Below are 16,802 nucleotides of genomic sequence, written 5' to 3'. Positions count from 1 at the left end.
GATCAACGCCAGCACATCACAGTGGCTTCCTGAATATTCTGGAAAGTCACAGGTGGTGTCCACTAGCACTCTGCTGGCACATCTGAGAGGAAGCACAGTAATGCGTTCTCATAGGAGTGCATGCGGATACCACACCTGCATGAAGATAAGAGGGGAAAAATGTTTCATGTCTTGTCTTTTTTTAAACTGTGTTTTTCTGAAGGGAAATGGGCCTCTGTGACACAAACAGGTGGATCCGTTGAGAGTGCCTTGGGAAAGCCGGAAGAAAATCACACTGATTGCTCTAGTTTCTGGTCATTTCAAGGTGAGGATGAGGGTGGCGTAAATTTTCACCTATTGTACCATTTTTAGGGGATCAGAAGCCCCTGTGGCCCTTCTTTCAGCAGTTGTACCAAGAATACGGAGAATGGTGAACAGAGGTCAATCCCCTGGGCATAAGTAACTTGGAGTGAAAGAACTACATGAGCGTTACTTTTAAGGAAAAAGTTTGCCAAGCAAATATGGGACAAGGGGATTTGACAAATTGTGATCCAAATCTTATACGGTAGGGGGACACACAACTACACTAAGCATTGGGAGTTACAATGACTGCTGTTACAACAGATGTTGCCATAGCATGAAGTCACAGAAGAGTGAGCTTATTACTTAGCTATGAGATCAGATTAGAAAGGCTGAGGGAAACGCAGATGGTCTAATCTCTGCTATAAATAAGTAAATGTGCACAAGAGTCTTAACTGGGTTCATCTTCTACTTCTTTTCAATTACTGAAAGATTGGCTACTTAGTAGCAGCAGCACTGCTATAAATTTAATGATCATAAAGCAAGAAAAATAGAAAGTTAGACATGGCTTTTTACCATGGCAGTTGAAACTAAAAATGTTTTTGCAATGGTAATGCAAGGGCACTCCTAAAGATTCATAGAAAAATGGAATTAAATTATGCGCTTGAGGTATAGAGTTAGCCTATTAGTTAAGACACCAGTGAAGATGCTCACATTCCATAGCAGAGTGCCTGGGTTCAAGACTTGTCTGTGGCTCCTGACTTCACCCTGAGTGACAGAAGTGATGATTCAAGCAGTTGGGATCCTGCCACCTAAGGGGAAGAACTGGACTGAGTTCCTAGATTTGGTCTGGCTCAGCTCTGGCTGTTGTGGAATGAACCAGTGCCTGGGCTTGCACTCTCTTGCTCTTTCTGACTCTCAAAGATTTGAAACAAATAATTTTAAAAATATTCCTTTTTTGGTGCCAAAGTTTTGAAATCTATGCATAGTTTTTTCCATAACACATTTTTTCCATGAGCCTTTTGTATGTTATATTGAAACATACACTGAAAAGCAACTGGCTTAAAAGAAGCATGCACTTTGTGTTCAAGTTTGTTTTGTATAATATCAAAAAGGGAAGTGGGTTACCTGGATGAATGGATAACAAAAGGACAGGGGAAAGGTTTTAGAAGTGATACTTCTTTTAGAATCTAAAATAATATTTAAGTCCCACACACTCATTTTTTAAATGACTGAGACCTTCATAGCCAATTGTGCTAGTAGCAAACAAATTCTAGGTAAGGTGATTTTATTTTTCGGAGTTAAAACATCCTAAAATTAACCTAAATTTGATTTACTAAAAGCAAGTTGGTATGAAAGAAAGGTATAATTCATATAATTGTTTTAATGTCCATAATGACCAAAATATCTAACAATCCAACTTTTTCAGCTTTTATGTTAAATAATTTACATGGTGTGAATTATAATAAAATATTTCAGCAGAATTTAACAAATAAGATTTTATTCTACTCTATCATTTGAAATTCTTTTCATATTATTACAAACAAGAATAGCAAATAGGTTTGGGATTAGACTATAAACATAGAAATTGGAAATCAGAATTCCTGAGGTTTATAAAGAAAATTGAACAAGATGTAACACCATTTGTCAAGCTAAGTAAAGACTATTTATTGAACACTATACAGTAACAAAACGAAACTCCATTAAAATGCTTGGAGAGCTGAGTCTAATAGCCCAAGACATTAAAAACACAATAAGTGTAAAAGAGTTGCTATTGACAGAGAATAGATGTTTTCTAATTGACTGTGATAGCCATGGTAGGTTCCATAGGAATTATGAAAGGAATAGCAAGGCTTAATTCAGTGAAGCTACCTGGCAGTGAAATTGGCTATTTCTGCCTATAAATGAAAATAGATAAAAGTATTTAAAAGATAGCTCTTTTATTTGTCAATTTAATTTCCCTTGGATAAATTCCGAGGAGTGGGATGCCTGGGTCATGTGGAAGGACTATATTTAGATTTCTGAGGTATCTTCAAACTGTGTTCCATAGTGGCTTTACCAGTTTGCATTCCTACCAACAGTGGGTTAGTGTCCCTTTTTCCCCACATTCTCGCCAACATCTGTTGTTAGTTGATTTCTGTATGTGAGCCATTCTAATCGGGGTGAGGTAAAACCTCATTGTGGTTTTGATTTGCATTTCCCTGATTGCTAGTGATCCTGAACATTTTTTCATGTGTCTGTTGGCCATCTGGATTTCCTCTTTTGAAAAATGTCTATAGAGGTCCTTGGCCCATCTCTTGAGTGGGTTGTTTGTTTTGTTGTGGTGGAGTTTTTTGATCTCTTTATAGATTCTTGTTAATCCTTTATCGGTTGCATAGTTTGCAAATATTTTTTTTCCCATTCTGTCGGTTGCCTCTTCACTTTCCTGACTATTTCTTTTGCAGTACAGAAACTTCTCAGTTTGATGCAATCCCAAATGTTAATTTTGGCTTGACTGCCTGTGCCTCTGGGGTCTTTGCCAAGAAGTCTCTCTGTGCCTATATCTTGCAGGGCTTCTCCGATGTTCTTTAATAATTTGATGGTGTTGGGCCGTAGGCTTAGATCTTTAATCCATGTTGAATGGATTTTGTATAAGGTAGGGGTCTTGCTTCATGCTTCTACATGTGGAAATCCAGTTTTCCCCACACCATTTGTTGAAAAGACTGTCCTTGCTCCAGGAATTGGTTTTAGCTCCTTGATCAAATATGAGTTTGTTGTGGATGTTTGAACTGATTTCTGGTGTTTCTATTTTGTTCCATTCGTCTATCCATCTGTTTTTTTAATTTATTTGACAGGTATAGTTTAAAGACACACACACACACACAGAGAGACAGACAGAGAGAAAGGCCTTCCTTCCATTGGTTCAGTCTCCAAATGGCCGCAACAGCCAGAGCTATGCCGATCCAAAGCCAGGAGCCAGAAGTCTCTTCCTGGTCTTCCATGTGGGTGCAGGGGACCAAGGACTTGAGCCATCCTCCACTGCTATCCCAGGCCACAGCAGAGAGCCAGACTGGAAGAGGAGCAACCGGGACTAGAACCGGCACCCATATGAGATGCCGGCACCATGGGCAGAGGATTTAACCTAGTGTGCCACAGTGCAGGCCCCTATCCATCTGTCTCTGTACCAGTACCATGCTGTTTTGATAATAACTTTCCTGTAGTATGTCTTGAAATCTGGTATCGTGATGCCTCTGGCTATGTTTCCATTATACAAGATTACTTTAGCTATTTGAGGTCTCCTGTGCCCCCATATGAATTTCAGAATCATTTTTTCCAGATCTGAGAAGAATGTCTTTGGCATTTTGATTGGCAAATAAAAGAGCTATCTGCACGTCAATGTTTATTACAGCTCAATTCACAATAGCTAAGACATGGAATCAATCCAAATGCCCATCAACAGTTGACTGGATAAAGAAATTATGGGACATGTACTCTATAGAATTCTATACAGCAGTCAAAAACAATGAAATCTGGTCATTTGCAACAAAATGGAGGAACCTGGAAAACATCATGCTGAGTAAATTAAGCCAGTCCCAGAGGGACAAATATCATATGTCCTCCCTGATCTGTGACAACTGGGCACCTAAAAGGAAACCTGTAGAAGTGAAACGGACACTATGAGAAAAAATGATGACTTAATCAGCCCTTGTCCTGACTGTCGAGGAACAACTTACTAATTTATTCCTTTTAGTATTTTTTTGTTCTATTAATACAATTGGTTGAACTCTTTAATTAACACACAATTATTCTTAGATGTTTAAATTTAACTGAAAAGTGATCCCTGTTAAATATAAAAGTGGGAATAAGAGAGGGCAGAGATTTACAGTTTGGGACATGCTCACTCAGACTTAACCCCTAATGGTAGAGTTAGAAACGTGCCAGGGGATTCCAAATCAATCCCATTAAGGTACCATGTACCAATGCCATCTCACTAGTCCAAGTGATCAGTTCAAGTTCATAATTGATCAAAAAGATAGGATTAAGTGTCAAAGGGATCACATAAACAAGACTTGTGTCTGCTAATAATAATTGAAAGAATTAAAAAGGAGAGAATGATCCAACATGGGAAGCAGAATGCATAGCGGATTCATAGAATGGTAGATGACCTAAACAGCACTCTGGCCTCAGAATCAACCCTTAAGGCATTTGGATCTGGCTAAAAAGCCCATGAGAGTATCTCAGGTATGGAAAGCCAAGACCCTCTGGCAAAAAAAAAAAAATAACCTAAATGAAAGATCTCCGCGAGTGAGATCCCAGTGGAAAGAATAGACCTTTCTCTGAAGGGAGGAAAGAACTTCCACTTTGATCATGGCCTTGTCTAAATAAGGTCAGAGTTTGTGGACTCAAGAGTCTTCCATAGCCTTAGCAGCTTATGACAAAAGACTTGGGTGATTACTGACATCATATATAAGTGTCAATTGTTAAGTTAACAACAGGAGTCACTGTGCACTTGCTCCCCATGTAGGATCTCTGTCCTTTATGTGTTGTACTATGTGAATTAACAGTAAAACTAGTCTTTAAACAGTGCTTTATACTTTGTATACCTTTGTGGGTGCAAACTGTTGAAATCTTAGTATAAAGTTGATTTCTGTATATAGATAATTAAAAATGAAAGTGAATCTTAATGAAGAAAGGGATGGGAGAGGGAGTAAGAGATGGGATGGTTTGTGGGTTGGAGGGTGGTTATGGGTAGAAGATCCACTATAAGCCAAAAGTTGTACTTTGAAATTTATATTTATTAAATACAAGTTTTCTATAAAAAAGTATTTAAAGGAAAGCTAAATGACCTCTAGAAAGGATTAACCGAGGGAGAATTATGCTAGATGATTGTCATGGTTTTCTTCCAACATTGCTACATCTGTGATTTTATTAATCTCTTGGTATTTTCAAGTGTGTTGTAATAAAAAGTAGGCTTTAGTTCTTTCATGGTTTAATAAATGAGCAAAAATTCATGTAAGTTCTTTCACTTAAAAGATCCTCTGTTAGGTATTAAATTATTGGCTTAAATAGCATTGATCTTTACATTCCAGTTAAATTACTTTTCTGTAGAGACACAGAAAAATGATGAGTCACAAGTGGATTATAAATGCTCCTTTCCCAGCAGACAACAAAGTGAGCGATAGTGAAATTGTGGTCAGAAAAATCTCAGCAGTCATCTGCAGAGTGGGAAGGGATGAAACTCAATACCATGAACTTCAGAAAGAGTTGAGCAAAGGGTGAGTATAATGTGGCATAAACTTATTTCTCATCATGTCGCTATATTCTGGAAATGCAGTGGACGAGATAACAAAATTTTTAAATTGTCACTAGTGCCTCCAAATTAGACTGTTTACTTAACACTCTATAGTAACAAAGCATTAAGGTCAGATGAATGGTTGCCCTTATGCTCTGAGTATTCTAAGTACTGGAAATGATGGCGGAAGAGTAACAGGTAAATGGACGATGTGAACCAATGGGCTGACTCTGAAGACGGTGGATAAAATATTCCTCCAGGGAGGAGGGCACATTTGGTTTCTTGGTGAAGGAAATCAGACACTTAGGAAAATGGCAGAAGTTGAGCATTACACAGGTCTGCAAATCATGGACAGTCTAACCTGGATGCTCCCTTCCCTCACACTTGCTTTATAAGTAAAGACAGCTGAAACACAAGGGAGCAGCCTCACACCTTGATTTGCAGGAGAAAAGCAATGGGCCTGAGATGCAGTGGGTTACAAAACACCAATCCTTAGAAAATCAAACCTCTGACTAGAACCTTCTCTGATTTGCACAAGAAATAAAAGATCTGGCAACTATGTAAATACATTTAAGAGAGAGAGAGAAGGAGAGAATGAGAAAAGGGGGTTGTGGGAAGGAACCTGTGGGAGGAAAGATAGGGAGGAAGAAAAGGGATATTTTGATTTTAAATTTTTTAAATTTACTTGAAAGGCAGAGAGAGAAAAAATGTGAGCACACAAGTGAGCTCTCATACATGGATTCACTCCCCAGATGCCTGCAACTGTCCCAGCTGGGACTGAAGCTTGAAGCCAGATCTCCCACATGGGTGGCAGGAGCCCAATTACTTGGGTGGTCACTGCTGCCTCTGAGAGTCTGCATGAACAGGAAACCTGAGTTGGTTATCAGACCCAGGTCCTCTGCCATAGGACAGGAGAATCTTAATGGGCATCTTAACAAACAAGCCAAATGCTTGCTCAGAAGAGAGACAATGAAATGACGATGAATCCAAGAACTATAAGATTTGGGAGGATTGTAGAGGGAAATTAGAAGAGCTATAGAGCTCTAACTTCTGAATCTTTCAGAGTTGGAACCCACGTGATAAAAGAAAAATCTGTAATTAAAAATGAAGCACATTTCAATATCCTTAACAATCTTTCTTTGACTTTTAGAAAATTTATGGTAAAGAAACATTTATGTGATCTTCAGAAATTGTTTACTGCATTTTTTCCTTGCATTTTTTTACAAAAATGCTAAATTCAACTTTGTTTAATTAAGCTGATGTCATCACTTCCATTTTATTTTCTAAAAGTATTTCCTTCATCAAACTGCCTGTGTGTGTGTGTGTGTATATAATGTATATACATATATAGCTATGTAAATACACACATTTATATGAAATAAAATTTTCATGAAATATTTACTTGTATTATGTGAGAGACTCTGGGAGTTATATCATGTTCTCATTCTTCATTCTAAAAAGGTACCAGTAGGTTACAAACTACAGACTAGAAAACACTATACTGTTCTTTGCTGCCAGTATTTACAACCCATTTTGTTTATTAATGTATAACATTTTGTCGTATTATAAATGTCTTTATTTTTTAAAGGTTTATTTATCTGAAAGAGTTTCAGAGAGAGGTAGAGAGAGAGAGGTATTCCATCTGCTAGTTCACTCCTCAAATGGCTGCAATGGCCATAGCTCAGCCAATTCAAAGTAGGAGACAGGAGCTTCTTCTGGGTTTCCCATGTGGGTGCAGGGGCCCAAGGACGTGGGCCATATTCTGCTTTCCCAGGCCATAGCAGAGAGCTGGATTGGGAGTGGAGCAGCCGCGACTAGAACCGGTGCCCATATGGGATGCCAGCACTTCAGGCTGGGGCTTTAACCTGCTGCGCCACAGGGTCGGCCCCATAAATGTCTTAATATTTATTTATTTTGAAAGCAGAGAGAGAAGGAGGGAAGGAGAGAGATATCTTCCACTTGCTGGTTCAGTCATCAAATACCTACAACAGCCAGTGATAGGCCAGGCGGAAGCCAGGAGCCAGAAACTCTGTCCAGGTTTTCCACATGGGTGTCAGGAGTGCAAGTACTTGTCCCATCATCTGCTCCCTCCCAGGAAACTGGTTCAGAACCATGGAATAGCTGGAACTCCAAACCACGCTCTGATACAGGATGTGAACCTCACAAGCAGAGGCTTAACCTCATGAGCCACAATGCCATTTCCTCGGTTTGCTTTTAAATGAGTATAATATGTAGAAACAATGATTCTTAAATTCATTAGAGACAGTGCTTCTAGTGACACCAGGAAAAGCCTCACATATTTGCATTTCAATAAAAAATGAACGCATGGGTTCTTCACGTCATCCACAGCAATCGGTAGAAGGTAAGGTTTTCCTACCTCTGAGTCACAGTAATTGGGAGGTGAGTTTATGGAACAGCACTTGGAGGCAAAGTCGGAGTGTTTCTCCACCAACTCTGCCAGTTCCGCGGATGTTGCCTCTGGCAGCTTTGCTCTTAGTTGCTGGGATAGTCTGAAAAAACGTTATTTATGTCAGGTTTCATCAGATGTATTTTACAAGCATTTCTAATACAAAATGATAGCCACTACAGATTTTTTTATGGTTTAAAAAAAGTGAAAATAGAAATGTTTGCCTTCCTCAAGAAACTCCTATACCTGTGGAATGCTTTCTGGTGACACAATTTAAGATGAGAGAGGGAAACCCAGGCCCTGTTAAAGATCATGAAAGTAAACACACGCTTTGCTGCTGAATTTGAATTCCACACTTTCCCTCCTCACTTGCTCAGTATTTCAACGTGGTGGCCCTCCATTTTCTCTAACATTTCACCTTCTCTCCAGTTTTAGATTTCACGTTCCTTAAGGAATGTGTTTTTCACAGGAGCTCATACAACCTTAAGTTTTCTTTCCTCATACGTCTTATGGTGCCCTCATAAAGGACAGCTGCCCTGGTTTTTAACACTTTTTTCCAGAAAACCTTGCCAGCCCTGTAGTGGACAAGTGGACGTGGAAGAGATCCAAATTTATCCAGAGTTGGGATGGGCAAGGTGGATGCTGGGAAGGCACAAGAGGGAAGGGGGAACTGGTTCATAGAAGCATCCACAAAATGAGTAGGTCTGAGCTGGGAGAGAAGGCAAGTTAGAGTGGGGAGGAACTGCGAGAACAAAAATAGAGGGGGAGGGACCAGCAGTGGATTTTAAATACATCAACTAAGTAGTCTCCATATCAGTTCTGCTACAGGTTCATCTGCAATGGAGACTGAATAATTACTCAGTTGCCCTGTGTGATCCTCGAGTTCAAAGCTGTTAGCAGAGAACTTGATGTGGATCACTGTGTTTAACAGTTTCTATTCTGCTTTTGTAATATTCTCTTATGTTACTCAGTTATGCAGCTTTCTGATACCTGAGAAATTCTGAAGTGAAGTCTTAGTCTTTTGTTTTTCTTTTTTGAACTTTGCTACTGGACATCTTGTGGTTCGTTGAGGAAGGTGTTTTACTTTGGGGGTTCTTCAGAAATATCTCTTGGTGGAGTTCTGTTTGTGTTTGCATGAGGTCTGGGTTGCTCAAAACTATTTGAAATGGAGGATCTGAGAAATTATTTAAATTGCAACCCTTTCCACGAAGCCAATACAACTTTTTTCATTATCCTAATATTTTGGTGTTAATGCTTATTTATAGAGAAGTGATTTTTCTTATTCTTAATTGATAAATATGACTATTGTATCACATTATTAATAATTAGCATTGGCTCCAGTTTTTGGGAAGTTCATGATGGGGTGTGCTGACATTACCTGTATTGAAAGTTTGTTTCCATGTTGAGCAACATGCCATGAAGGTAGGCAAATTTTAGTAGTCTAATAGTTCTTCAGTTCATATACAGCAATTTTTCAAATAACTTTGGGACAGGAATGTTGGCAATTTGTCCTAATTTTGCTGTTTTGAACCAAGTCCTTGCACATATACATTGTATTTATGTTTCTGTGGCTATGTTCTAATTGGCCACTCATCTGATACACTGATACACTGGACTTTTTTTACACAGATGCTAGATTTTGTGGATTTTTTCTTGCACAGATACTAGATTTTGACTGCTTTTAAAAACTCTTAATTGCACCTTATTTTTTATTCTTCATGTAGAATATCTTAAATTTTCAACTGTACTTTCAGATCACCATAGTAGCCAAATATTATTGATATATTTAGAAGATAGTCAAAACATATCCCTTACTTTTTCTTGTACTCAGTGAATGTATTTTCTGAATAACCTGCACATAATTCTTGTCCCTTGTCAATGAATGAAGATACTTCCTTTTTCAGTACAGGACCCTAAGAGGAAACAATAATAAAATAACAGAATTATTTATCTTGAAACACTGACTCATGAGACCATCAAATCAGAATTCTTTACATGGCATTGGTGTAGATATTTATTATATAAATTAGAGATTGGCAAACTTTTTATTTGCATAAAGCCAGGTAGTAAATAGTTCAGGCTGTGCAGGTTTTTTGTAGTCACTATGGTAACTACTCAGTTTTTTTTTTTTTTTAAGTCAGGGACACACAGTGTATAAACAATGATGTTTGATCGACTGTGTTCCAGTGAAACTATTATGAATATTGAAATTTGATTTTCATGTGTGATATATTAATCTTTTTTGATTTTTTTTACATGAATGATTTAGAAATGTAAAACTATGTTTCCATTCTTAGCTTGGAGGTCATATATGAATAGACAATGGGATAGGTTTGATTCCTGAGCTGTGATTTGCAATCCTTGACCCACTTGGTGGATAAAGGAAATCCTTCAATTGATACCTTTGCATTTAAACAGGCAGTGGAGTCAGCAGAGTGGCAGCATTCACTGAGGCTTTTCAGGGTTGGCTCAAGGACTTTACTGAGGAACACTTCAGGAATGTGAGTCTTTCTACTTAGTTCAAAAGTATACCTGGCAGGAGAGAGAGTAGAAGATAATACACTGTAAAGTGTAAATAGGTACGTGTGACATGCGAGGTAGCTATCATAAAGGCAGAGCACCTGGTTTCTGCATCTTAAAGATTTTTCCAAAACTGATTCCAAGTACTGGATTGTGCAGTAGTTCCAAATATTGGGTATTTATTATTTTCAATAAATTATGTTAATACTTTGAAGTTATTATGACAATAGTTAGATGTCTATATTTAAAATATAATATTTTAAATGCATTTGAAACTGTTTATGTAAATGTAATACAAGTGACTCTATATGAAACATCTAGTAAGTAGGTGATATGGCTTTTCTATGAAAATGGTTTAATGTATATTCTTTTGTTATATTTTACCTCACTGCTGTCTAAATACTTATAAAAACAATGAGCATTTTAGAAAGGTAGATTTCCAGTCCTATCTAAATTCTGCTGTCTGACATTGCTGATTGATATTTCATGCTGCATACTCATAGTGTATGCAACACAGGGTGTATTTCCTTTAGGACCTTTTTCAAATGGGTGGAAAAAAGATAAAGGTTTACTGTTTCTTCCTATTAATTCTTTTACAATCCAATAGTAGTGAATACCAATACTGTAAAAACAAATTGAATTATTATATATTTGGCTGTGCTTTGTTCGTGTGCTATTACAAAGATTGATTTACTAAAGTTTTTGATTTAAAACTCTGATCTAGAAGTTATAGAGTAGACTCATTAATGGTATGACAAACATTTCTGGTGCCATTATGTATTTTATATGTACATAGCATTTTGCATAAAAATAGACATTGACTTCCACCTGTGTTTCTAGATGCATTTTTCATTAGCAACATGTGTGCTATGTAAGGCAAGGATAATTCTCACATTAATTAAGAGGAGACTTAGGTTCAGAAAGTTCAAGTCTTCTTTAGGCCATGTCCAGTAGTGAGAAGAGCCACAGTTAGAAACCCAAAGCTTTTTTTTCCTGCACATCCAAAACTTCCTATTAAAGTTAGCTGTTCTTTACAACAGATCGGGTTTTTGGAATTTAAGCTACTTACAATCAAATAACAAATGCTGAAATCCTTGAGCAGCATACAAATATTTGGCTACATTGAACTGAGTGACAGCTTACCTTCCCTCAATCTGGGCCACACTGTGATTCCTTTTTGTCCAAGTGAACTTAAAGTGGAAACACCTTTCATGTCACTTCTACTTACTGATCCATGACGTTGATGTTTTTTGAATCACACACATCTTTACTTGTGGGCAACTCGACATTTGCTGGTTCAGGAGGCTGGGCAGCTGGCATGAAGTAAGTGCACACAAAAATGTCCATGGGTGTTTTTTCTTGACAACATTCTTCAAACTTGGGATTCTTTGTGGATAGGCTGTCGCATATTTTTACTGTGTGCTCAGGAAGCTATATAAAGTTGGGGAAATTTGGGAATTGTTAGTTTTCTGCTTGAGCTAATTAAAAATAAGACATGCACAGATTGACAAGCTCTGGCATCATGTTCATATAAGTTAATGTGAATACCTGCAGAAAGAAAACTGATTTATTATTTGTGAAGGTAATTCATGAGTATGTACTAAAAGCCTTAAAAATATAAAATTTCATTTCTAAGAAGTTATACCCAGAAAACAATTATAGATAAAGGGAATTCTTAACTATAAGATAAGACTCTTAACTGCAGTGTGGCTTAAAATATTGAAAAACCAACACAACCCAAATATAATAATTAGAGAATTGGTCAAATAAAAATATGGTATATTTTGTAGATCTATATGTCAGATATATATAGTAGAATCCTATTTAGCCAGTAAACATCATTATAGAGAAATATTTATTAAGAGACAAGTATTTTTAATGGAAAAAGATCAGGCAACACAATTAATAAAGACATCGACAAGACTTTCCTTGGAGACTGACCTTCCTCTAAAGCAACCATTCCAATTTGCATCTACTTGCAAGGATTACACAAATTGAAAAAGATGAAAAACCTTGAAATGGTTGTCAAATTATAAAACAAATTATAGGAACATTAGTGGCCTCTAATTAGTTTGTAGCATGGTGTGATAGAACTTGATGTGATAATGAAAATGCTTGCTGTCTGAACTGTCCAGTACTATTGTACATTTGAAATATGCCTCATGTGACTAAAGAACTGAATTTTAAATTCTATTCAACTTAAATATCTAATTTTTATTACAATCAAATATCTCTTTATTCATAAGCCAAGGTTATGTTTCTTGGCTCTTGAGTCTTTTCTTTTTCTTTTTATTTATTTATTTAACAGAGTTAGACAGTGAGAGAGAGAGACAGAGAGAAAGGTCTTCCTTCCATTGGTTCACTCCTCAAATGGCTGTCACGGCCGGTGCTGCACCCATCCAAAGCCAGGAGCCAGGTGCTTCCTCCTGGTCTCCCATGCGGGTGCAGGGCCCAAGCACTTGGGCCATCCTCCACTGCCTTCTCGGGCCACAGTAGAAAGCTGGACTGGAAGAGGAGCAACCGGGACTAGAACCCGGTGCCCATGTGGGAGGCCGGTGCCGCAGGCAGAGGATTAACCAAGTGAGCCACGATGCCAGCCCCTCTTGAGTCATTCAAAAAAACATTTTTTAAACTCACTTAGTAGCTACAGATAAAAGAAGTAATAAACTTTATAGCCTGATACCACAAAAAATATTTACTGCACAAAATGCAGTAGAGTAGGGGCTTGGGTGTGAGATAATCTTGTTATTGCCCGTGGCCTCTGACACTAGTTGGGTGGTCTCAAATGACTCACCCTTACTACACTTTCGTTTCCTTATCTGTAATAGTTAAGCATATACTAGTCTTTTTCATAGAGTACATATAGTTAAGCATATATGAGTATTTTTGATAGAGGATCCATTAAGATAATACACATGAACAGCAGTGTAGAAGAGCCCCTGGCAATCAGTACTCGTCACTGATGATGACAGTAGTGATAAGGATTCTTACCTCCTTGGCCATGCAGTCCTCTGAGGTAGACTCACAGCATTTGGAAAGAATATTAGTGATATCTTCAGCTAGCGGCAAAACTTCCTTTAGAGCAGCAGTAGGTGCTTTCTGAGCTAGTTTTATGAGATGGCTAGACATGTAAAAGTGAATTTGTTAGCTTACTGACATTCGCAGTTTTCCTGGCCTCATTATGAACACACTATCTGCAGGATTACATCATAGTTTTAACTTTTCCCCTCACCAGTTGCACAGAGTACATTTGGCATGTGGCAGATCCTATGTATCAAAGCCACAGACTCAAAATTAAGCCACCTCCAATGACTCTGCTCTTTGGCCAAATCTACCTAGTTGAAGCATGCCTTACAATGTTAGGTTTATTTATTTATTTATTTATTTATTTATTTATTTTTGACAGGCAGAGTGGACAGTGAGAGAGAGAGACAGAGAGAAAGGTCTTACGTTGCCGTTGGTTCACCCTCCAACGGCCACTGTGGCCAGCACACCGCGCTGATCCGATGGCAGGAGCCAGGTGCTTCTCCTGGTCCCCCATGGGGTGCAGGGCCCAAGCACTTGGGCCATCCTCCACTGTACTCCCTGGCCACAGCAGAGAGCTGGCCTGGAAGAGGGGCAACCGGGACAGAATCTGGCACCCCGACAGGGACTAGAACCCGGTGTGCTGGCGCCGCAAGGCAGAGGATTAGCCTAGTGAGCCGCGGCGCCGGCCACAATGTTAGGTTTATAAAAGCAATAAAGAAAGTACTAGTGACTCTATTCCCAAGGCTAATGTTACATTTTTGTGGCATTTTGTGGACTCTTTAAAAAAAGTTTTATAATTTCACCTAGTAACTATAGCTAAAATAAAAGAAGTAATAACATTGATCGCCCTACACCATAGACTTAAATAATCATTAAATAATTTATAAGGCTTACATATGTGAAAAGGATTATTGTATACTATTTTCATTTTCACATATCAGGAATATCTTCTAATGCTATTTCTGTATCAATACACTGGGACATAATTACTATTTTTAAAAATTTTGAAAACACAGTATTTATTATCATAATTGTTTATAAGACATACAGTTCAGTAGTGTTAATTATATTCACATTGTTGTACAATGGATCTCTGCAAATTTTTCATCTTACAAAATGGAAACTCTATAACCATTAAATGCTGGTTCTCCTACCCGTACCCAACCCTTGGCAACTACCTTTCTAATTTGTTTCCATAATTTTGATTAATTTAAATATTTTACATAAGTGGAATTATAGAATATTGGTTCTTTTGCAATTGGCTTATTTTACTTAGGTTCCTTCATTTTGTGTCTTTTACCAGCTAGCTTTGTTCTTTATTGCTTATTCGCTGTGCAGAGAAAAGAATGGTGTCATATCTCTGAAGATCATTGGAACATAAGACTGTGTTTTCTATCTTCTATTATAAACATATTTTTAGAGAAGCTTAATATTAGGGATAGATGGTGCAGAACCAAACTTTTAAATTAGATCATGGTGCCTAATCCATACCTGCGTCTTGATTTCTCCTTCCCATAAGCGGCATATTGTGAACAGACTCTATTTGACAAAGTGGTGAGAAGTGATAAATGTTTAATCTGGAGTCTCTAAAACGTGAGAGAGAGAATCTCATTAGGTGGTCAAGATCCATTGAAGGTAGTGTGAATATATGGCAAAAACAGAACATTAATTTTATATCATCAATTAATGTAAAACTGAACACTGACCAAAAACTATCAAAATTTCTTTTCCAGAGATGGTATGTTTATTTTCCAAGTAACAAAATGTGAAGATGTGTGTTAGAGATATTTACTTCTTGTAGAACCTCAGCGTCTCCCAATGATGAAAAGGAATGTTATTACCAAGGAAAAAGAATGCAGCACAATAATGATAACATAAGCAAAATGGAGCCTACCTCTTTCAGAAAGCATACGGTTGGGCTGGCAGAGGTGCAGCAGGTCCCGACCATGGAGAGATAGCTTTTGGTGTAACTGACTAGGATTGGCAGAGGAGCTTGTCCATAATTACTGGAATATTCATACAGAAATCTGGGGAGAGGGGAGCAGGCGGGGAAGGAAAACAGGACTGGTCAAAAAATTTGGGGAAAGTAAAACTGGATTTTTTTCACAAGTATTTTGATGAAGGCCGGATGCATGTTCTGGATTTAGAAACAGACTTATACTTAAAACTTGTAGTCAATGTATTCATTTAAGATTCTTTTCTGAATTCCCTCGTGGTCATCTTGAGAGGCCATTTGTCCCTTTATTTGTACAGTGTTCAGCTAGGTGCCTTGTCCATGGTAGCTGTTAATGAATTAAACCGCTGATTAAACTAGTTTTCGTGAATGTATTTACCCTTTTTTTAAAAGATTTATTTATTATTTGAAAAGCAGAATTAGAGGACAGAGAGAGAGAGAGAGAAAGAGAGAATGAGAGAGAGAATGAGAGAGAGAATGAGAGAATGAGAGAGAGAATGAGAGAGAGAATGAGAGAGAGAATGAGAGAGAGAGAGAGAATGAGAGAGTGAGAGAAAGAGAGAGAGAAAGAGAGAGAGAAAGAGAGAGAGAAAGAGAGAGAGAAAGAGAGAGAGAGAGAGAGAGAGAGAGAGAGAGAGAGGTAACTTTGATCCGATGGTTTACTCCCCAGATTGCCATAATGGCCAGATCCAGCTAAGGCCGAAAGCCAGGAGCCAGGAACTTCTTCCAGGTCTCTCACATGGGTGCAGGGGCCCAAGCATGTGGTCCATTTTCTGCTGCTTTCCCAGGTGCATAAGCAGGGAACTGGATCAGAAGAGGAGCAGCCAGAACTTGAACTGGCAACCAGATGGGATGTAGCACTTCTGGCACTGGCTTAATCTGCTGATCCACAGTGCCGGCCCCTGGATTTACCATCTGTTACTTGTATCAGTTGTTAGTCTAGATAATTGCTTTGAAAAGGTTTATATATTTGTTGAAAGAAGCCATTTTAAATTTCAGAAACAAGTATTTTTCTATCTGAAAGACTGAAATCTTAGGAAAAGTCATTTTTGAAAATTCACAGGAATGGGTAAGCCAACCAATTCTATACAAAATGTGACCAATTTGAATAACAAATTCAGTTTACATATATAATTTTATATAATAACTATTTGATTTTTCTCTTTTTTCATTTTTATGGCCTTCTAAGATGAACATTATCAGACTATAATGTGGTTTCTCCTGTATGTTTAACAATAAGCTCAAAATTACACATTCAGTTTTATAGTACATATGTCATGCTCACAACTGTTTCTGGTGGCATGGAGAATTGAAGAAAAAACTCATTTCTTGTACTTTTTTGG

At 37.8% G+C, this 16,802-nt stretch overlaps 1 protein-coding gene across 1 annotated transcript in view; it reads right to left on the bottom strand.

Annotated features, from left to right (window-relative positions):
• The window catches only part of GC (GC vitamin D binding protein), a 47,631-nt gene that overhangs the window by 7,083 nt on the left and 23,746 nt on the right, over positions 1 to 16,802 (bottom strand). Inside the window, 7 exon segments of the mRNA NM_001082204.1 lie at positions 7,929 to 8,061; positions 9,774 to 9,871; positions 10,361 to 10,490; positions 11,707 to 11,909; positions 13,470 to 13,599; positions 14,997 to 15,091; positions 15,400 to 15,532. Coding sequence (NP_001075673.1) covers positions 7,929 to 8,061; positions 9,774 to 9,871; positions 10,361 to 10,490; positions 11,707 to 11,909; positions 13,470 to 13,599; positions 14,997 to 15,091; positions 15,400 to 15,532 — 922 coding nt within the window.

This window comes from Oryctolagus cuniculus, chromosome 8 (genome assembly GCF_964237555.1).
Source record: "Oryctolagus cuniculus chromosome 8, mOryCun1.1, whole genome shotgun sequence".
Classification (NCBI taxonomy): domain Eukaryota; kingdom Metazoa; phylum Chordata; class Mammalia; order Lagomorpha; family Leporidae; genus Oryctolagus; species Oryctolagus cuniculus.
This window is presented reverse-complemented; position numbering and strand designations above follow the sequence as displayed.